General features: G+C 34.2%; 4 protein-coding genes and 1 long non-coding RNA gene across 7 annotated transcripts in view; all 5 read left to right on the top strand.

Annotated features, from left to right (window-relative positions):
- The window catches only part of Chro (chromodomain-containing protein chromator), a 6450-nt gene extending 2680 nt beyond the window's left edge, over positions 1 to 3770 (top strand). Inside the window, exons 5-8 of the mRNA XM_017905401.1 lie at positions 3 to 190; positions 293 to 375; positions 475 to 2808; positions 2940 to 3770. Coding sequence (XP_017760890.1) covers positions 3 to 190; positions 293 to 375; positions 475 to 2808; positions 2940 to 3037 — 2703 coding nt within the window. The 3' untranslated portion in view covers positions 3038 to 3770. The remainder of the gene's footprint in view (positions 1 to 2; positions 191 to 292; positions 376 to 474; positions 2809 to 2939) is intronic.
- Positions 3771 to 5764: 1994 nt separating this feature from the next.
- Positions 5765 to 7557, top strand: LOC108551284 (uncharacterized). Its single transcript, XM_017905388.1, has 6 exons — positions 5765 to 5861; positions 5925 to 6189; positions 6282 to 6469; positions 6689 to 6919; positions 7038 to 7163; positions 7251 to 7557. Exons 1-6 carry the CDS (start codon positions 5775 to 5777, stop codon positions 7371 to 7373), a joined length of 1020 nt encoding a protein of 339 aa, XP_017760877.1. The 5' UTR covers positions 5765 to 5774; the 3' UTR covers positions 7374 to 7557.
- A 1099-nt stretch (positions 7558 to 8656) lies between these two features.
- Positions 8657 to 11408, top strand: LOC108551276 (uncharacterized). The gene is made up of 10 exons (XM_017905377.1): positions 8657 to 8668; positions 8730 to 8833; positions 8908 to 9103; positions 9199 to 9420; positions 9687 to 9857; positions 9951 to 10092; positions 10169 to 10336; positions 10416 to 10677; positions 10744 to 11064; positions 11132 to 11408. The coding sequence occupies exons 1-10, from the start codon at positions 8657 to 8659 to the stop codon at positions 11406 to 11408; spliced, it is 1875 nt and encodes a 624-aa protein (XP_017760866.1).
- A 2164-nt stretch (positions 11409 to 13572) lies between these two features.
- Positions 13573 to 15908, top strand: Arf79F (ADP-ribosylation factor 1). 3 transcript variants are annotated; one of them, XM_017905960.1, is made up of 5 exons: positions 13573 to 13948; positions 14805 to 14976; positions 15116 to 15225; positions 15322 to 15447; positions 15673 to 15837. In XM_017905960.1, exons 2-5 carry the CDS (start codon positions 14829 to 14831, stop codon positions 15835 to 15837), a joined length of 549 nt encoding a protein of 182 aa, XP_017761449.1. In that variant the 5' UTR covers positions 13573 to 13948; positions 14805 to 14828. The 3 variants fall into 3 exon arrangements, with proteins under 3 accessions (XP_017761449.1, XP_017761457.1, XP_017761464.1); XM_017905968.1 differs by having other exon boundaries at positions 13575 to 13667; XM_017905975.1 differs by lacking the exon at positions 13573 to 13948 and having other exon boundaries at positions 14829 to 14976; positions 15673 to 15908.
- Positions 15909 to 19287: 3379 nt separating this feature from the next.
- On the top strand, positions 19288 to 21449 carry LOC108551724 (uncharacterized). The gene is made up of 5 exons (XR_001890497.1): positions 19288 to 19368; positions 19448 to 19554; positions 20093 to 20336; positions 20472 to 20520; positions 20594 to 21449. It is a non-coding gene; the product is annotated as an uncharacterized LOC108551724 (long non-coding RNA).
- Positions 21450 to 22527: the final 1078 nt, after the last annotated feature.

Below are 22527 nucleotides of genomic sequence, written 5' to 3'. Positions count from 1 at the left end.
CTGCTGAACATGTAGCTACGTGTAAATATTTAATAGACGAATTTGAAAGGAACCTTGCTAAACAAAAAGAAATAAAGGCAGCTCAACAGCAGGCTAATGCAAAAGCAGCAGGACGAGGGAGTCATCCTGCTCAAAAAACTGTTATAAAAACAGAAGCTAAACCTGGGCCAAGTACTGCAGCTCAAGTAGGGTAAGGCAATTATGTTTTACCCATAAAAATTTTTTATAAAATTGTTGGTGTATTTTTTATAATTAATGAAGTTATATTGTAAATGACAAATTTTGCATATAGGCGACCTATGCGTTCAAGTAAATCAAAAGCAATGGATCAAGTAAAACAATGGTGTGGTTCCATGAAAGATGAAGATAATGACCGTATGTGTATTTTTATAATATAACATATATTAGTGTTTCTAATTTTTTTAAGACCCTGCATGCATTGCAAATGTAATCAAAATTGATGAATCTATTTAGTACTAGGTAAGAGAAGGATGGACTATTCCGAGAGCGATTCTGAGGACGGTGGCAGTAGCGCTGCCAAACGAGCGAAAGGCGATTCAGGTAGTGACGAAGACTGGACTGGAGAGTCTGAGGAGGAAAGATTATTGGGTCGAAGCGACGTCATTCAGCGAGCATTTAATCGTGCTAATGCTCAGTCAAACGGATCTAACAGAGCAAGTGGTTCGTCTACAGATCTTGCAACTTCATTGGGACTTCAGTCTCCCGAAGGAGCAAAATCTAATCAACCACCGGTTTTAGTCGCCAATGCCAAAGGAGTGGTGAAAGTTGATCCGAAGCAAATGCCAAACTTAACGTCCGGCGTGTACGTAATGTCACGGAAAGATGGCATCATCAAGTTGGACTCGTCCCCTAGCGGGAAACTGACAGTAAAAGGATCGCCGACTACACAAGGTGTTTTGATGGTTCAAAATCGAGATAATACTAACGTAGTGAGAAAACAAGTGATATCTGCATCACAATCGAATTCTGTTACGCCGGTAAAAGTGGTTTCTAAAATGGATGGAAGTCAAGTAGTAACGCAGATGAAAGTAGTTTCTAAGCCTGTTACAAGTAAAGCAGGAGGTACACAGAAATCAGAGCCTATAAAGATCCAGCCGAAACCAGATCCGACACAGTTACCGCAGATACATGTCGTGACCGCGGTGCAGGCTCCTATAACTTTGCAGCCAAGAATAAGTACAGGAATACGTCCTGGACCTGTTACAGGCCAACGCAGTGCGGACGGTCGTCCTTTGTTACCGAGACCTCCACTGCGTGCGACAACACCAACTAGCGTACTTGGAATTGGATCAACAATCCGCACACCTGTTAGGGCGCCAGCCCCGAGACAAGTTCAGTCCCAGCAAACTCGTCAGGTGCTACAAAAACGTACGACGGCTGTAACTACGCAAAGTAATTCGGTGAGTTCTGGAAGTGTTACTCAGATTAGACCGAAATTTACGGTGCTTAGTCCACAGCCAAAACAAGTGGTAAAGTCTGGAACTAGTCCAGTGCAACAGGCTAAACAGTCGCCGAAAACACCAGTTGGTAAGCCACAGTCATTATTATCTCCGCAGCAAAAGTTACTAATGGCAAAAAGAAAAGCTCAAGAAGCAGCGGATATGATTAAACCAGGTGGCCGTGGCCTCCTAGCAGCCGCTCGTGCTACCGCCGGCCGAGGCAGAGGGAAATTGGCTGAAACGTCAGCGGCAGCTACTCCAGGAAACAAACTGAAAGAAAGTAAATTGGCTGAGGGTGATGGACTTCACATGGAATTCCACGAGGTAGGCTCTGAAGAAAGTAGCAGCGAGGGTGAACCAGAGCTTCCACCTCCCGAAGGCGACACCATTGCCACTACGGAACCTGATAGCCCTCCTAGGCCCTTTACTCTCTGTCCGTTGACGGGACGTATCATTGGACCAGATGGTGAACCCGTTGAACAACCAGCCGAACCAGAACCCGAACCTGAACCTGCAGGAACACCATTGTCCACTATCAAAACTGCTACAACTACATCCGAGAGTATAGATGTCACCGCCACAACCACCACCACAGAATTGGTTCTACCTTCCCTTGATTCTCTTACAGAGGGTGGTGGAATAATGAGAGTCGAAATGAGTCCAGGTGGAACGACAGGTACGATTGTTCAAACCAGTGAACCAGCGCAGATCAATCTGACGAATGTATCCGTTCCGGCACCGGATCTTCCATGCTTGGACGATACAGCCCCTGCTGTAACTACACCAACCACAACCACAGCCACACCGTTAACAGAAACAACACCAACCAGTGAATCTTCTATTGCAGCAGGATTAACTACAGCTACAGTTACTTCAACTAGCACAATAGCAATCGCATCTACTGATGTAACCAAGGCTGAAGAAAAATTACCGGAAGAGAGGAAAGTAGCTGAAGATACATCGAACTTAGTAACAATAACTGGGGAAGACGGTGTTGTTTATCAAGTAGCAGGACAAGCCGAAGATGGTCAAACATTATTGGTGACGCGAGACGCTGATGGCGAGCAACAATGTGTATATGTTACCACAGAGCAACAAGGGGACGAGGGATCCGTATTAACGTTAGACCATGCTGTGGCGGAAGCTGTAGCTCAATTGATACCTGATCAAGTAAACCTGGCCTCGCAGTTTTATGTGAAGGAAGGTGGAACGGAACCTACAGAAAATCCAATGGTCATGTCTATCATGGACAATACAAATACGGGGGATGTGGCGGAAGGACAGGAAGACGGTGATGGTCACGGCCAAGTTGTAGCTCAAGTCGTACAAGCGGAAGAACCTACTCCAGGTAATGTACCAAATTTAATCATTTGTGTTGTGCAAATTTATAAACTAATACACCAAAGAGAAAAAATAATAATAATCAAAAAGAACTCTGCTGTTGAAAATTAATATTAAAATTTTATTACATTATCTTAGGTGGCACTAGAAGAGTAGTCCTGTTGTTACCTGACGGAAATCTTATGATGACAGAAGTGACGGAAGAACAATATGCTGCGCTCGGACTTGGCAAGTGAAGAGACACTTAACGTTAATATCATGCGGAATGAATAAACGATCATGCATCGAACTATACAATTTACAATGGAAGTTGTACGCTTAAAGGGTGACCGTGGGTTGTATATATGTAAGAACGTTCACTTCGTACAATTGCAATGGATAAAATTATTTACAATTTTTCCAGCTAAAACAGATACAATGTGAAAAACGAAAAGAAAGAAACACATAGCTGGTGTATTGTAAAAAAAATAACAGGATCGCAAATACAGAAATCTAGAATTTAGATTAATGGATAAATGATTATGTTTTAGAAATTCATGTTTCAGTGTAAAATTCGCCCGAATTTTAATTTTTATTCGTTTAATTTATAAATGCGAGGAGAGAAAGTAAACATATTGCATCTTCGATGAAAACAATACCATTATACGTTTGAACTAAGCATTGTATTTGTAGGATAGTGAAGTATAATCTGGGGTTTTATATTTTCCACACAATAATAGGCTTTTAATAAAGACCTTTATTCCCCTGCATACAAAGTCCAAGCTTACATGGCGCGATATATTTAGTCAAGTTCTAGTGGAGTCGCGAGGAGTGTATTGATAGTTATCAAGAAACGAATCGGCGCTTCGAAATGTAAATATTATTAAAAAAAAAGGGAGAAAATAGAAAAAAAATGTCGAAGATTTGGACTACTACTTCTATCGCGATCAATTTTTACATAAAGCTTGAACCTAGTTTGACTCTGTGCTAATGTAATTCATCGTACAAGATCTACATAAATTATAATTTAATAGTTTCTTTTGATTTCTAGTTTAAATTACACTATTGGACTTTCGTACGAATTTCATAAATTTGTACGTTGTAAATTACTTACGCGAACGCAAAGAAAAAAAAGGAAAATATTTCTTCTTTTCTGCGTTTCATGGACTGTGTATGCTTATTCTTAATAACTTAAAATAAGTGCACTCTTATAAAAAAGAATTAAACACATAATTTCTGAATCTATAAGGCTTTAACAAGAAAGAAAAAAAAAGAACAAAAAATACAGTGTTGTTTAATGGAACATCACGCGCGTCTCATTATTATCAAGCCCATTCCTTTCCAAGTTGATCGATAATTACACGCGTACAATTAATCGAAAATTTGTTGAATTTTTACAATGCTTGTCAAAACACAATCGCTTTTTACGCTCTATGCTTTTGTCAAGCAAAAGTGTATTAATTTTTTATATGTTAAGAGGAAATTTATGTAAACGATAGACTGTCGTACGCATTAATGCGACGTAGTGAAGTTGAGGATCATGAGACGTTTCTCGCTTGTTTGTATTATTAGAATGTACAAAGCATAATCTGTAATGTCTTATACGCAAAGAAAAGAAAACAAACGTGAAAAAACGTACATATAACTTCTATGCGTATAACATAATTATACATATATATATACTTGTATGTATGTATAATGTATATGAATTTAGAATTACAAACAGGCAAATGAATTCTTTGTATTCATGAATTATGGATTATGGTAAACATAAACAACATAAATAAGTGTACCTTATGTGATTGTATCGCGATTACGTCAAGCGATGTCAGACGTTTTTGTCGATGTTAATAATATAGAGTTAAACTAGATTCAAGCCATTAATTATAAGCAGTCTGAGACTTGCAATAAAATAAAGAGAAAGAACTGCACGGGACGAGAACGATTATTAATTATATCTCGGTATAAGAAGAAACTATTTTGCACGATGTACGGCCAGGAATATAAAATCCTAGTATTTTACTAACGTAATCCTTTTGTACATAGAACTTCATTCTCTAAACCTTTATATAAAAAATCGTTTCCAAATAAATCATAGTCTTAAAATTAATCTACATGTTCTTTTTATTTACTTATTGCGTTCTGACCATTTATTTTCTAAGCAATGTACGTACATTGTCAAATTCTGTTTAAAACAAAGACATTAGTAACTAAGTATGCAATGTATCATTTCATTTGTTAATGGCAATGAAAATTTATACATTTTGTTCACAAAATGGATTCTATAAGTTTCACCCACGTGGTAAATAACGATGAAAACAAACATGCACGATCTGTCCAAAGGGAACTTCAAAACATAATGCAATACACGAACAATGATTGGAAAATGTCGAACAGTTTTGTCAAATTTACCCAGAAAAATATGGTTCTGCAGTATAAATCAGCCTACATAGTCTGTGTTAGTACCTCTCTACTTTGAATAACAGCTACCAAAATAGCTCAACAATAACAATCATTTTTACAGCCTCGTAAAGATAAGTTACAAACTGTCTGTCCAACTGACATAAAATTTCTAAAACAAAGCGTTCAAGAAAACACAAAACCTAAATACACTGAAATATCACGCAGTGATGATTTCGAAGAATACAAAGCAGACCTAGGTACAAGACTGAAAATCTCATTTAAAATTGAATGAACTATCGAAAACTTTTCAGATGCACTTCCTAGCAAATTAACGATAGAACGACCAAAATTGAGAACCCTGGACGAATACGAAAAGCTGATGAAATTATCACGATTAAGGCCAACGATAAAACCTAGATCAAAGCCAACGCTATCGCATATTACGTCCTTGCCAAAACTTCGTATCAACAAGTATTTGTCAAAAACACATCAAAATTGATTTACGTTGTGTAGTTTTCAATACCATACGCCTGAATTAGCGAACGTTTCAAGTCACGGCCACATATGAGTGCTCAGGCGAGGAAGAGTATAATGAAAGCGGATGTTCAAAAGAAGATATTGGTAGCGAGTACGAGTTGCGTGCAATTTCGAAATTTCAAGCTCAAGAAGTTGTACAAGGTTTGTCTTGGTCGACTTCCTTTCCCGTGGACGTATTTCATAACCGACATTGTTGTTTGACAGAGGATAGTGACGTTACAAAACGTTAGCAACAAACCAGCAAGATTTCAAATAGAAAAGAGACCGTATCGTTCCAAGTTTCGGATTATAATAAAGCCGGTGATCGAAAACAGGAGTATTGTTCCACCAGGAATGCAGCTGCAATTGATCATTCTGTTCCGCTGTGACGATATCGATACGCCGGAAGAGATGTTGGTGTTGAACGTCCAACATGGGAAGCCATTAATCATTCGATTACGTGGATACAAGGATCCTCCAATTTTATTAGGTGAAAAATTACTGTAAATATAATAATTAATAATAAAATAATAAAATATAAAAAAAAACTGAAGTAACATGTTCCCCTGATTTTTTAAATAGGAACTTGCCTGTCAGAGAAGATCTCTTTCAGATACTCGGATACAGATTCAAATGCAGAATTGTTGGACCAGGTTTGGCATCCTGAGATAGCAATGTCATTCGATAATTTAGATGTACGATACATTCTGATTATTAATAACGACCATGGTAGCCTATTGTACCTCACGTCTGACTTCTTATGGTGCAAGGTCATTCTCCTGACTGCACTAAAAATGGTTTTGTATTTGAGATCTTCCTTTTTTTTTTTTATCATTATTTACACTTTCCGGACTTGTTCACTTTTTCGGTGTCGTCCTTCCTAAAATATTTATAAATTAAAAATAAAAATGATCGAACGATATAGTCGGGGGAATTGATCTTGCACGGGTAGAAATCTCGATTTTATAGCAAACAAATAATAAAGGAAGATTACTTTTACACATATTCGTGACCTTGATTTTCAGTCTACTACATCGAGTAGCACCGAGAGCCTATTCACAGACATACATGTAGACGATGATTTCGTAGGCATGACTTTCGACTGCAAGAAAGGTTTCATTGGCGAAGAAGTTTATATACCCATAAAATTGAAAAACGTCGGTGGAGTAGGACGATTCTTCATAATGAGCGAAATCGACTGGTTTTCTATGAATATCTTAGTAAAGTATTTTCCTATTCCTTCTATTAAAACGAGATTAAAAAAATATTCGTTTATTATACGTTTTTAATATCTCTATCTTTACCTCCATTCGTATCCTGACTTATATTTTCTGACAGGATATCACCGATAAAAATATTTTAAAATTACCCTGTTTTACCTTATGGCCTGCATACTTTTTATTGAAGGGACAAGAGGAAATAACATTCCACATGCATTTTTCGCCAGAATGCTATGGCATACACGTAAATGGAAAATAATTCGTCTTACTATAACAACATTATTAATTTCGTTCAACCCCATTATTCGATTATCATATTTATTTCTATTAGGTGGAAAAAATGTACATATTATGCGACAACTGTACTCTATTGGCAACGGAAATAATTGGAGATGGATTAATATACGAGCCGAATTTCATCCAGCTTAATAAAGTACCTATACTACAAATTTGATGCAAAATATAACTACGTTTTGTAATATTACGATCGCTTTGGGCACATGACAGAAAAAGCAATTAAAATCAGCAAAATTACAGCAACTGAGGAAAGTAAGACCATCCGAGAGAGACATCGATGAACGAGCTAATTACTACATAAACCTCAGTTCTAATACCACCGATGGTATCGAACAATGCATAATTGCCGTGAAAAATATGAGGTAATAATTTTCTTTCCAATATATCATAATCATATAAAGGGATTCCGATTATTTCCTACGCAGTGAAATAAATATGCATTTTCGCTGGAAGAAACGAAACATACAAACTGACAAGGAGATGATAAACGAAGAAAATTATTTCCCCTTTGAACTTCTTCACATTAAGCCAGATCGAGGAGTTTTCGCTCCAATGTCTGTTCACAATTTCACCATAACCGCTGAATACAAAGATCTCCGACCAAATTACTATCTTGCTGTTCTACAGTGAGTATGTTGCTTAAAAAAAAAAAAAAAAAAAGATTACGAATGACAACATTAATCTCAAAGTATTCTCAAATCAAATTATTTTTAGATTGTACGTAGAAGATATACCTCTTGAAGCGATTCCAGAAAATACAGATTTAGAAGTCGAGGAGTGTACGACAAAACGACGAAAATGCGCAACTGTAAAGCATTTTATTTGATATATTTATTGATTAATAATGGAAGGTTGAAAATGTTTTAAACGAGTACTTGTCACCAGTCTGTAGATATTTGGGTTGACGATGTCGAAGTTTGGTTGCACTACTTGATGGGCACCGAGAGCGAAACGTGCGTGGTTTTTAATGCTGAATTAATCAATAATTATAGATTTCCACTTTTGGAGGAAGCATGCCAATATTTCGCAAACACAATACAATTTATTCCACGAGGAATCGAATGATATGCTAACACTGTATCAACCATGGAATTATTTTTAATTAAATTTTGATTTTTAATTAATTTTAATTATTGGAATTATTTTTAAAATTTGATATTGTAGGCTCGTTAATGTCCTATTTTGTTAATATCCTATTGCTACTAATTTGCAAATAACCTATTTACAAAAATTCTCACTTGTTACTTCCTCCAATAGCGAAGAGTAAAATAATTATTGAAAATTATGTTTTAATTGACCAGTGATCGAACGTCTGAAGAGATCTTGAGACACATCATGGAAACGCCATCAGATTACGAATACCTTCAGCGAGATTACTATGAAGAAAAAGAAAAAAATGAAATAATAGACGAAATAGAAGCTGAGGAAGAATATAAATCAATGTGCCAATTGGTAAATCTTAATTTCTTACTCTTGTTTATCATTTAGAAAATCATAAAATCCTACCATACAGGTAACAGATGAATTATTTTCTCATTACGATCTGATGAACTTAAGACAATTCGAATCACTGTGGCAGGAGCATATAATAAGTATGGGCATCATTAGACCTACAAAGTTTGTAATTTCAAAATAATTCGCATTTCTCTAGAAAATTGTGTAATTACTGTTAAAATTATCGTGTACAACAGGATTTTGTATATTGGTATTGAAGAAACTTACATTTTAATATTAAGAAACCTCGCGAGTAACACTTTGAATTATTCTTGGGGTGAAGTTAATGGTCTAGATTCGACGATGATGGAACTTTGCGTGTGCCCTGAAAAGGGAGAAGTGTTGGCTGGAAATACTCAAAGAATGAAGATAACTATCACTCCCATAAAAGAGGTACTCAATATTTGCCTTCGTGATTTTCCAAAAATTTAATTTTGGAAGGAATATTTGATTTGATTAAACATTATTATTTCTTCTTCAATTTGTAGGGAATCGTGCAATCGTTATTTATACCGTGTTTCGTTGGAGATTCGCGGAAAATAATAATGCTGGGAATCGAGTGTGCCATTGAATCCCTTTATGTTACATTCTATTTTCCCTTAGACGACGAAATGCCGGTGGAGCTGAAGAATAATTTTATTAAAGTCGAGTGGCGAGCAGACAGTTTTCAACTTGCTTTCGACCTGGCAGGAAAATCTAAAAAGCACATGGTATGTTTAATCATAATTTTGGTAAAGATTGCGAATGAAAAAAAAAATACATTTTAAATTTTAAGTATCTTAATCTAAAATTAGCTTCAAATTTTCTCATAAATTTCTGTATTCAAAGTTTTCTAGGATAATCATCTGATATAACGTCTCATACATTTAAAGACAGAGATAGTGTTAAATATCGCTTTTTATGAGTTATGGCAACACACTTTGCACGTATGTTGTAAAATAATATGCACAATTAATATGATCGTTCGATTTTACAGAAGATATTAGACGTGTACATAATGAGGGAAGAACGAGAGTTAATGAACACGAATCTGGATCAGGGAGAGATTCTCAAGGATGCTGCAGCAGGTCCTTCAATGGAAGAAGTGACTGCTATGGAATCTGGCGAGCAATCCTCCACGACTATTCGTACCTCAGAAATCATTCAAGTAATTAAAAGTTATCATTAATTTCCTTCTAGTAAGCAGAAGATACCATGTGAAATACCGTAATGGTATAACGAGTATACTGAGTAATTGTAGATGAGCAATGTAATAACGGAAAATGAGAACAATTCGCACGATGTGGCTTCTTTTGGAAATATTGTTCCATTTTGTAAAAGATATCTACCATCAGTTCCACAGCCTGCTGTAATAGAATTTTTAAACCTGCCATTGAGAAAAGGTATCTTCATTAAGATACGATATCTATAAAATAGATATGAGTAGTTTAAAAAAAAAATAATAATTGCGATCTGCAGTGCAAAAGAAAACTTTTATAATAAAGAACGAAACATCGATATTGACTAATTTTTGGCTACGTATAAAGAACTATTACCCCATCACATGTTCATGCGAAAGGAAGTCGCAAGAGGATCGGATCAAGTTTATCTATAAACGCGTCTTTAGTCGACAAAAGGAATTAATTGGTAAGATATTAATTCTCTTGTTAGAACTTAATAGATTCCAAATATATTATTATCTTTGCAATATCTCTTTTGTTATTAGCGGAAACACTGTACAAAATAAAACAACCTGGATCAGGGGTTGTAATTTATGTTGCCCCATTAAATTCGGATATAGACTCTTTCAGTGCCATACCTGTGGATATTTACGTCTTTGCTGATACATGGGGTATTTATGTGGATGAATTAGAAATAAATATTACTGGCTTGCCATTGTACTCTATAGGAATATGTGTACAAGTCTTTGGATTACCAATTTCATTCTCAATTTCTGATAGAAATGAATTTAATATACCTGTTATCAAGTATGTTCAGAAATTTATTATGCTTTAGAAAGTGCAAAGTCAATGTTCTTAAAAGTGTGGTTGTAGATATGGTATTGAAGCTGTAGGTACACGTCTACATCGTAGAAAAGTGTTATTGACAAATACAAGTGTGGTACCTATAGTTATTGATTGGCATACATTTTTAGTCACACCAGCTGTAGAGACAAAGCCTTTTAATGTAGCATTTGATTTATGTACCCCATTTACCGATAAATTAGCATCAAGACTTAAAGCTAGTAAGCAGAAAAATGAAAGTGAATTACATTTAGAAGAACATGCAAATTTTCCATTATCAAAAAATTTAGATACGTGTGATTCTTTTGAAATCAGCAACATTACTGATATTACAGTGCCATCTAGTTACATGTAAATATTCTAAATACTAGTATAATGATTATTAATAAAACACGATTATATTTATGTATTACTTTAGGAAGTTTCCATTCGTGACATCAGCCTACATGTCTAATAATGAAATTTTACTTAAACACCTTCCTAGAAGTTTCACTAATGACTTAAAAAGAAATTATAAACACACAGAAAATGAAATATATTCAAATTTCTATGCATCTGATCAAAGTGAAACAGAAGAGAAAAAAACCATAGAATTAAAAATTTTAATACTTCCTTACTATGGTTTAATTGATACAAAAATTTGCACAGTAAAAAAATACTTTTATTATAATAAACTATTTAAGAAAGAGTTCTAGAAACATGAATGATAAAGAAAATATTTTGATACCTTCCAAGGTTACACCCAGAGAAATGTTCATTCTACCTAAAGGTAATGCTTCTTTAACTATTGACATACAACTTGAAAAATATAAGGAAATTAATAAAATAAATAAACTCATTGAAGGAGAATTTTTTTGTAAGATTATAGGACTTCTGCGACTTGCCCCAAGTGATGTGTTTGTAATTAATTGATAATACAAATTGATTTAAACTATTCACAGTGAATTACAGGGTACTTTATAATAATGATAGGTACAAGGATAACTTTTATGCTAGACAGATTGGGACCTACTTGTCTTCTATAGAACTTGATGTTACTGCAGATATTATTAAACCTCAATTAGATTTCAATATTTCTAAATCTGATAGGACATTTATATGCTATGCTAATGAAGTAATGCAAAGTCGTAGAAAGAGATTAGAGTATGTAAAAATACAAAATACATATATTCTGATTCCAGCAGTAATTATGTATTACTAGACTACATCTAATATTTTATTTTTTAGTCTAACTAAAACATTTTTCTTGTATAATAATAAAAGCAATATAATAGAGATAACTTTGGAAACGTTTGAACCATTTCACATTAAATCTGTTTCAATTTATGCAGAAACAAATTTATGCAAGTCAGGAACTATATGCATAAATCCAAATGGATGTGCTGAAGTAATTTATATCTTTATTTATTATAATAGAAAGTTGTAAATATTATTTCTTTATAGGTAGAAATAGTATGTGTTGTAGAAGAAGAACTAATTCAAACCATAATAAATACAAGTTCAAGTCAAGATTTACATAATCCAAAAATTACAATAAAGGAACTATTATACATTATATACTGTGATAAACGACACGAGGTATTAATAACCTTTCTCTATTGTTTGGCTTGAATTAACACAATTATATATTAAATTTATATAATTTCAGAATGTGGAATTAATTTTGCAAATATATTTGCCAGTTTTAAAACTATCATCATATACATTAGATTTTGGTCTTGTTTATATACATGATACAAAGAAATTAACATTAACTATCAAAAACTTATCAAGTATATTCATATTTGTTATCTTTTTTAGTAATTATATAGAATAATATCTACAATAATATAGTACTTTGACTAATTTTGATTTTGACAGTCTGCAGTTTAAAATTTACAATAAATAAGAAACACAAGAACAAAAATTTTATGATTGATCAAAAATGTGTAACACTACCAAATCATTATAGTCATGAAGATTGGTACACAATCACAGTTTCTTTTCAACCAAAGTAATTTAATTAATTATAAATATTTTGTTGTTAATTCTACTAATTATAATACTCAATAATTACTGTATGGACAGAAAACCAGGACAATTAGTTGAAACATTAGAAATAGTAACAGATATTCCACATAATACAGAAGAATGTCAACTTTATGGAGAAGGTACATTAGATGAGAAATATCATACTCTGAGTGTATAAATGGAAAAATAATTCTAAATCTAAAAAAATTGATTCATTGAAAATAAAAAAAAATTTGCAAACTGAAATTAACTTAATACATAGCGTTATTAGTAGGATTATACTGTATAAAATGATAAATGCGCAAAATAGAATATAAATATTCATACCGATAACATAATTCCAGGATGTTACATAAAGCGCAATACAACAGGAAAATTGAAACATTTTAACTCAAAACATATTGACACTTAGAGTACTACTACTCTTACTCGTAACCGGCTTTTCATTATTTTGATGAATATTTACTTTTTATTTTTACAAAAATGACAACGATTTAGTTAACACGATATAATTATATTCATTCACGACAAAATTAAAAAATATATGAGCACGAACATAACTTTATATGTGATCTTAATCAATGATAAGATACTTTGTTTTTCTTTAATTACATTATTGGAATTTGTAATTAGGGGACAAAACGCATTTTTGCTCTCATGAGCGTAGGCCTTTCTATGAACAACGTCTATTCACCTATACACTTTCGGAATTTTTGATGACTTACTGAGTTCCTTGGTATCGCCACCTACCGAAGTAAACGCGAATCGTCGAAGATTTTCTCCATCACGTGACCGGCTTAACCAATCGGAGAATTTTGCGGGCCCTATACGTGGCATAAGGTATGAATCCTTTCCACGTCCGCCATTTTGACATACGGTACTTTTCGAGAGTGTTGGTTTTATGTTTTATCGTTTCTCGTGAAAATAATCTTTTTTACTGAAACGTAAGTAACGTAAGTGGCTTATACGGGCAACGTGACATTAGGGGAAAGTCTCAATACTCAAACAACGTTTTTAAATAATGGAACTTTGAGCGGGGAACCTTTGACGATTTGCTGGGGAGTAGGTCGAAGGTGACAGACAACCGGGTGTACGAAGTGGCTTCGCAAACCGCACAATATCTTCCGCCTTGCTCGCAATACTTCGGTATTGGCGTTTTAGGTAGCCGATCACGTTTTAAAAGTGAATAGATCACCAGCAAAACGCTCTAGAGTGATCCTTAACGGTATGCTAGTCCGATAATCATAGCGATGTATTAAAATGAGAATCAATAGCGGGCAGCGTGAGCATCTCGTGCGTGCCTCTACACAATTTTTTTTCTCGTTCAGTTCAATTAAAATCTATGATTTACGTTGTTCACAATATTCATACTTTACCGTTAGTCTCTCGGAAATATGCAGGTTAGCTTTTTGAGCTTTGTGTCAGCGTATCAGTATTTTACGCATGTTTGTGCTCTTCAGCTCCGTCTATGTAATTTCGTTTTTTTCATGTACGAAACGTGTCTTTTGTTCACTCGTACATACATATTTAGAATTCGTTACTTTAGTTGATTGGCCCGTTTTTTTTGTTCCATTAAAGTTATAATTTATTTCGAAATTATATTATTATTATACGTTGATCGTATATACCTTGTATTGTTACATATGTCGGGTACATATTTCTTCAAACAAATTTTAAATATCAAAATTATACGATATTGTACGATAAATAAGTTTAGATAATGTTATAATTTCATAATCATGTGTTTCATTCTTCGTGTTTTTACAAACGATGCTCGTGCCCTTGTTAGTAATTTTTCAATAAGTTATTTATTCACAAATGTTTATACATATCTTTGAAAAAAATACAATTATATTGTATATATAAAAGTTGTTTAGCTTTACAAAGAAGTTTAACTTTACTTAATGAAAGAATAAAAAGTTACGAGATATACATTTAAATAATTAGTGATATTTCAATCACGTGGTATATACATTAAATAAAGTATTACTTTATTTTAATTAAGTTTTTCAAACAATTTATTTTTATTTAATTTTATGTATATGATTCTGATATTTTAGTTTATTATTTTGTTATTCTAGGTATTTACATAATCAGCACTAGCCATGGGGAATATGTTTGCAACATTATTCAAAGGCCTTTTTGGCAAAAAAGAAATGAGGATTTTAATGGTAGGCCTTGATGCAGCGGGTAAAACCACAATTCTGTACAAATTAAAATTAGGGGAAATTGTTACCACAATTCCTACTATAGGTAAATATCAAATTTCTTTTATAGATTTAAATATTGTAAATACACACTGTTGATATTTATGTTTTTCTTAAATATGTATAGAAAAGAACATTTGTATATTTCACAACATAGTTCACTAATTATACATTATGAATTTTAGGCTTCAATGTAGAAACAGTTGAATACAAGAATATAAGTTTTACTGTTTGGGACGTGGGTGGTCAAGACAAAATCAGACCTCTTTGGCGACATTACTTTCAAAATACACAAGTATGCAATTCATTGATAAAGTTGCTTTTTGTGCTGTTGATTAAATTTCAGTAAGTTTCATAAAACTATGTTAATTAACTAACTTTTTACTTTCAGGGACTGATATTTGTCGTCGATAGTAATGACAGGGAACGTATCGGTGAAGCACGCGAAGAATTGATGAGAATGTTAGCAGAAGATGAACTTAGGGATGCAGTACTCCTTATATTTGCTAACAAACAGGTGAGACAGTTTTTATCATTAATCTATATAGAATTGTCTTTTATTTTTATGTATTAGAAGTTAAAATGTTTTAAAAGCGTGTAATATTTATTATATAAACATTGTGTGTTATTTACATAAAATTTAAACATGCCAGGGAATTTATTAATAAAGTACACGAAGAAATAGATTTAGAAAACAGATTATATATTTAAGGCGGTTTTTATTAAGTAATTTATGTTTTAGGATCTCCCAAATGCAATGAACGCAGCGGAAATTACCGACAAGTTGGGGCTGCACTCTCTCCGCAATCGCAATTGGTACATTCAAGCAACGTGTGCTACAAGTGGAGATGGACTTTACGAGGGCCTCGATTGGCTCTCTAATCAGCTCAAAAATGCCAATCGCTAATTGGAACGTTATTCTGTCAACATTCAGTTGCTATATTAACATCATAAAATCAGCTGCACACCTATCCCCCCCATGAATGAATAATAATATAAAAAGAGGTAACACTAAGTGCAAACCATGAGATCTTTTTTGATCTTAAAGTGGAGGGTGGAGATTGTCGAAAGTTGTCATTGTGCCAGGATGTTTTTTGGGGGGAGGGGAGTGGGGAAACCGGCCGGAAGCACACATTCGAACGGCCACACAAGACTATTGCCTTGTGCAACTTATTATTATAATTATTATTATATTAGCATTATAGTTACACTTTTTACACAGAGATACCACGAGAAATGTGGAAAACTTGGAAGTAATTGTATTAAAGTACCTAACTCTGAAACATACAATACACATTGATTAATTAATAAGTTGAATATCTTTAAAAAAAAAAACTTAAGAACAAAAAAGTGAAGTACCCACGGTGTTGTCAGTTTGAATGCGTTGGGCATACTGATTATCATAATGTAGCTGCATATTGTACATTACATTATATAAATACGATGATAAAAATGTGATCAATAGATGAGAGAATATTGCTCTGTCCACTACATTACAAATGTCACATCGGCCCATCAGTTGACATGAAAAATGCAGTGAGTGGTAACTGACGGTGCAATGACTTACTGTTTCTAGTTACAAAAGTTTGTTTCTATTTTTTTAAGTTTTCAGTGGTATACGTCGACAAAAAAAGTAAAAAAAACAAAACTATACAAAGTGGTTGTCTTACTGCTTGTGACTATCAGCAGGTGTTGTAATTGCACCCTCCTTCACCTGCTCGCGATAAACCTAACAGTCGGTCAACCATGTATATCTCAGTGTAAAAGAGATATCATTTATTTATTGCACCTTGATAAGGTAAAATTAGAATATTGTCAACATTCCGAAATTATGCATCGATCGTGGCGGGAAATGCAGATAAAAAAATTTGAATGAAGAAAAATATGAAAGATGGGAAAAATGTGGAATAAAGTAAAAAAGTAAAAAAAAAAAAAATTAGGAAAGAACCTCTCGCAGCAAAGAGAGATAGGCCTCGCAATTTCTAAGCCAGCAATCCAAACTGGTATGGCAGTTTGCCAGATGAAGCCATTTTCGCAAAGCCCTTCAATCTCCTAATGTTTTCCTATCCTTAAAAATACATTGTTTTTACGAAATAATCTTCCCCTAATTGATCAAATCGCCTTTCCGTCATATGCGAAGATTCGTATAATTATATATGAATGTTTAAACGATTTGTGAAATATACTGTAATTGTGCTTTATGTAGTCTATATGTTATTTGCCGTTAAAATAGTTTGTTTTTGTTCTGGCTGGTTCATCAAAGAGAAATTATGGAAAGTCCTGCTTTCGGGGTGCATGCATATTGTGCAAGGAATGGCAAGGATGTAGGAACTTTTACAACGATACGTGAACCGATAACAGAAATTATTACTATTGTTATTTACACCGGACGAAAACAAACACACCTCTATCCTCGTGGCTTCGCGCTCAGCCTGCACGCGTCCCTTCTTCAGATGATGGTACTTCAGTTACACAAGCACGATTACCTTCCTTTTTAATTACTAAAGACTGTGCACCGCCTATATCGCATGTTTCATTTAGCAATATAAGTTCCCCTTTTTCTGAACAATTAACGATACATTAGTTGTGGATAAATTATGAATTTTAAACTTTCATTTTCATTTTTTTAAAAACAAAGGAAAAAAATTTGTAACATTTTCTTTATAGAAGTATACTTATATATGAGAGATTCTTTCGATTTCTAATAACGTGTGTATATTTAATGACTGAAGATAATAGGGATTTTAATGAGGATATTATTTGCTCCAACTCTGTCAGAACAAAAATAAAGAACGTAATATTTAAAATGTACTATATGATTTTTTACCGACACTACGGATGTTCAACTCATTATTAAAGAAGATATGCTTTTATCATAAAGCATTGTTGTTTTTTCAGAACTTGCATTCATCTTCATTAATAGTGAAATACTGTATTGAAAAATCATAAACAGCCGTAAAAGAATTATAGACAAGAACTGCTGCGTAGTTTGTGTTTAATTTGTTTATTATATACGTGTGCATAGAATTTTGTAGTACCAATGAATGTTTCTTTTTTTACTTGAACGTGTATGAATTTGCTTCATATTTTTATATCGATACATTATTTTAATTACCGTTCAAATTAATTAGAAATTGATATTAAAACTTTTGTATTATATATATATATATAGACAACGATAAATGGGTTAAATACTTATAAGTTACATTCATGACATCGCTCCTATGTGCATGACCTCAGTGTCGTGACATTTTCTCGCGTGTAATCTTTGGTGTATGAGTAAGTACTCAATACGGTGTATTGTCATTTAGCTTCAAATGTACATTATCTGCACGAGTGTGAGTGAATCCGGTTTCATTAAGTCTTTGTTTGATAAATAAACGAAATAAAACCATTTCAACCTTAAAGAAAAGTTAAATTTTGCGCGCTATTGCAAAATTCGAGATTCGTTTATTTTTATTCGACTATTCAATTAAGATTTATGTATATGACGAAAAAGTATTTCACGTACAGATGTTTATACAAATGTATTAAATAAATCTTTAGTCTAGTACTGACTTAGATAGTCATCAAAACTATATAATTGATATTTATATAATTAAAAATGATTTCTTGATAAATGACAGACTTAAAAAAAGCGGTGAACATGTGTAATTAAATGTATACTTTTATTGATGAAAATTCATGATCTCTAATATTTTTATCAAATATTTATATTCATAATGTACAGTAGAAGTTAACGGAATTCTGCAGATTTATTCACATTTTTATGTGAAGATATTAAAAGTAAAAATATCTTAAAAATTTTTTATGAATGACATAAAACAATATATGATAATACATTAATTTCGTCTTAAAGGCAAATTATAATCAATTAAGATATTTTAACAATAAATATACATTTTGTCATTAACGTTACGAATAATTAGTACAATGATTAAATCGATTTATTAGAGAGGAAATCATACTTCATTAACATAAACTATAATATCGATATAGCAATAATTCTTAGCGCTTTTTATTTCATCAAAAGCTACAATTACGAAAAAAAGATGGCGCTATCAATCAAATGGGGCCACCCGTTATTCGTATCTATCTAACTCACTTCCTATTCATCACGTTCATGGTTCCCGTGCACTGCGTTTGGAACGCAGATATGGCTTGTGAAACAGCGCAAAGCCGGTGCCTCTTATATTTTTAGAATTATTAACAACCTGCAGAGTAACGATCACGTATTGAATGTCAGACGAAGCTGTTTGTGATAGATACGCCTCGCAGACGGCGCCAGGCTTCTCGTTGGCAATAATGAAGCGTTCGGTACTCGTCATCGCGGCCTTTTAGATTGCGCGCGCGTGCACCTCTTTCCAACCTCCACGTAAACTGTTGAACACCGAATAAAAAATAGCAAGTGAAAAGTTCGTCAATTACGGACAACAAGGTAAGTGAAAATCCTTCGCGAAATGGTAATTGTTCGCACGGCATACACGTACATTAAACACTATCGTTTCAACTTCGAGGTTATCGTATGCACATACACACAGTGCATCACGAGACAGGATATGAATGTCTTTAGACGAGTTTCCTTTCACTGCTTGAATAAAAACCAGTGGCACATCATGTAAAGGTAAATTTTAGTTGATAACAACAAAATTTTTCCATGTTATTCATAATTTTTTACAAACATAATAAGACATTGCTCTACGCATGCCAATTAAAGCGAGGACATTAAGAAACGTTTCACTCGACACCTTGCAGTGTTACACTGCAAAACAACAATCAACTAATTTAATATTAAATTTAAAAAGAAATATCATTACGTATAATTTTTCAGATTCTCGGTATGTAAATATCCGCGTATCCAAGAAAATCCTGCACTTGTATCTTCCTCATTCATCATGTCTTAAAAGTCAATTTTCCTTCAACGCTTAAAGGGAAACGTTTAAAACAGATATATCAACGTCGAATGTAAAAATCTGTCGGTATATGCAATTATTGTTATTGATGGCGCTCTATATCTAGATCATGTCAAAATTTGAACGACTTTCGGCCGTGAAAGCTTCAAGTATAATGCATTTCATTGTCAGGATATGTTTAGCGAGATGTTTTCTTCTGACATGCGGTTGCAATGCGTTCATGATTGCTTCGCCATCTTGTCCTCGTAGAATGACGTTGCCAAAAATGCGACTCTTGAAAACTCCTGACCGGGCCACTCTATGCATCGTACGATAAACTGTTTGAGTTTACATGACCGTCTGTGTTTTCCCTTCGACGAGGCATGGTTATCAATTTCCATCGGACATTGGAAAAATATTATTCCAACTCGAGGCCAGATTGTTACTACGCAGCCAGGCGAAATTCCGAGGGGATGATTTTTTAAGCCAGTTTTCACACTTAGAAATTTCGGAGGTACTTGTCAAGTCAACCTTTCACCAAATAATCTTCTAGGCTGTAATTGTTATTGGAACAAATAATTCTATATATTTGGATTGAATTAGAGGTTCAAGACATACATAACCTGAAGTATTTTATAAAATGTTTTAGCCATTGAGATAAACGAGGCGATGTTGATATGAAACGTAAAATGAAAAAGGTAAATAAATAATTTCACATTATACTTCAAAATATTTCTTTAGATATTAATTCTACGGATATAAATATTTCAGGAAATGCCTACTTTGTACTGAAGCCTAGATCCTGTCACGGAAACAAGTTAAATCACTGGTATCTAGTGCATTGCGTTCGATTTTTTGTCATCACTAGGTTGTGATAAAGATTACAACTACGTACAGTTAAATCGGGGGCGAGATTTTAGCTGTTTTACTTCATGGTTATCGGCTGTGCTATGCAAAAACATAACGTACACGTACATAATGCTACGAGAATGGCGCCAACATTCCCATCTGACGACGTATATGCGCTGTAAAATGTTGGATCGCGTCGCACTCGGGTGCCGATAACGGCCGTGCGTGTGGGTGGTGTGCTACATAGGGAATATAAGACTGAATCGGTGGCGGAGAACGCAAGTCCGATGTATAATGTAGGTAAATTCTAACGGCGTGCAGGAATGTCGCATAATTCAGCTATTAATTGACGCCTGATTGCCACTCATGCAAATCCGATTAATGGAAGCGGTGATTGTCGAGAAATAAATGTTTCTCAGCTGCGTGTAGAGTTGTTGCCTTTGACATTTTCAGCGTTGTTCATTCGATGAAAATCGGCCTTTCCATCGTCCTTTGGTTGGTCGTTAATTGGCGCCACTGGAACTAAACTATTTATAATCGCGCCGTTTATGACCGATGTATTTTCATGGGCGCAAAAAGCGGAAATAGGTTTATGAGTTCGATATCAATTTCGCGAACGTCACGATTGAACATAGGCTACGTGATTTACTGATTGCTCTCGCCACGCGTACCACGCATAATTTATTTTACAGCCCCGTAATTCACGTCGTCCACTCGAATTTACTGATATAGGCTATCCACTCGGACATGCCGCTTTTGGATGATGAAATAAATTTTGTTACTGTACTGTGATCGTCTCTAACTGGGATATTTGTATCAGTGATTAGAGGAACATGCTGAAATTACAGGTTTAATGGTCACTATCGTCTTTTAAAATCCTAATGAGTGTCAATTTGCATAAATCAGTTGCAATTTCATTGGCACCCGTTATTTCTATAAAATAATTTCCGTTAATTAACAAGTCACCGTAAAAATTTATCTCAACTTTCACATTTGCTATTCTCTTCTTTATTATAGAGAAATACCAACCAATCGCGTTGATCTAAAATCTAACCTCAATTTTACTGGTCTTCCTAAACTTTCCAAAAATCGACATAGGTATTTCCATCGAATTTAAATCTTATACTATCAGTTTCGTTACAGCTTGCAATCAAGAATTTATCGTTCAGAATTATTTACACGAGTCATCGCATATTTCGTCAAATGACTCAAAACACGTCGGAAGTCCAATAACCAGAATATGGAAGGCAGATGAAGCACTTGATAAAGTTCTTGCGGAGGCACCCGAAATCCCTGTCGACGGTTCCTGAAATATCGGCAGTCAATTTCGACTGTGTACTTTATGGCGAACTCGGCGGTCTTCCAACATTCCTTTCATACGCTTCAGAGAGTTACGAGCCATCGATCTTACACGTGTGCAGATAGCCGGCTGGATCCTTCGAGAGATAACTTCCTTCGCGAAAACTCTGAACTGACTTTTCGTCGCCGGTGATCTTAATGTTCGCGTAACGTGAATAACGTTTCGATGCGTATCGGCCATTTAGGTATAAGTCACTCGATGCATACGCGGGAAATTTACATAAACACGTGCACACGAGAGCTGAAACGTATCCAGCGTAAAGCAGCGAGGAAGGATCGGCGCGGTAACGATTGTGCGCGTGTAGGAAGAATAATACCTACGACGTCGTGCGTACAGTCAACTGCAATAACGACGATTTTAGACGCTGTTTTATGAACTGCTTGTAACTTAAATCTATGTTGTTCAATAGTTCCTTTCGAAACATGTTCTATTTATAAGTTCATGTAAAAATTTGGTGATGCAATTGCGTGTGTAATGAATTCGCGATTGCAAATAT

The sequence above is a fragment of the Eufriesea mexicana genome, unplaced genomic scaffold, assembly GCF_001483705.2.
Source record: "Eufriesea mexicana isolate 0111107269 unplaced genomic scaffold, ASM148370v2 scaffold474474898, whole genome shotgun sequence".
NCBI lineage: Eukaryota > Metazoa > Arthropoda > Insecta > Hymenoptera > Apidae > Eufriesea > Eufriesea mexicana.
Note: the sequence above shows the minus strand (reverse complement) of the source record. Positions and strands in the feature narration are given on the sequence as shown.

Coding starts and splice junctions, on each gene's coding strand:
- LOC108551284 (XM_017905388.1), top strand. CDS start 5,775: ATGAAAGCGGATGTTCAAAAGAAGATATTGGTAGCGAGTACGAGTTGC. Junction 6,470..6,688: donor CTGACTTCTTATGGTGCAAG/GTCATTCTCCTG, acceptor TAATAAAGGAAG/ATTACTTTTACACATATTCG. Junction 7,164..7,250: donor CAGAATGCTATGGCATACAC/GTAAATGGAAAA, acceptor TATTTCTATTAG/GTGGAAAAAATGTACATATT.
- LOC108551276 (XM_017905377.1), top strand. Junction 9,104..9,198: donor CTATCACTCCCATAAAAGAG/GTACTCAATATT, acceptor TTCAATTTGTAG/GGAATCGTGCAATCGTTATT. Junction 10,093..10,168: donor AAACCTGCCATTGAGAAAAG/GTATCTTCATTA, acceptor TGCGATCTGCAG/TGCAAAAGAAAACTTTTATA.
- Arf79F (XM_017905975.1), top strand. CDS start 14,829: ATGGGGAATATGTTTGCAACATTATTCAAAGGCCTTTTTGGCAAAAAA. Junction 14,977..15,115: donor TACCACAATTCCTACTATAG/GTAAATATCAAA, acceptor TATGAATTTTAG/GCTTCAATGTAGAAACAGTT. Junction 15,226..15,321: donor ATTACTTTCAAAATACACAA/GTATGCAATTCA, acceptor TTTTACTTTCAG/GGACTGATATTTGTCGTCGA.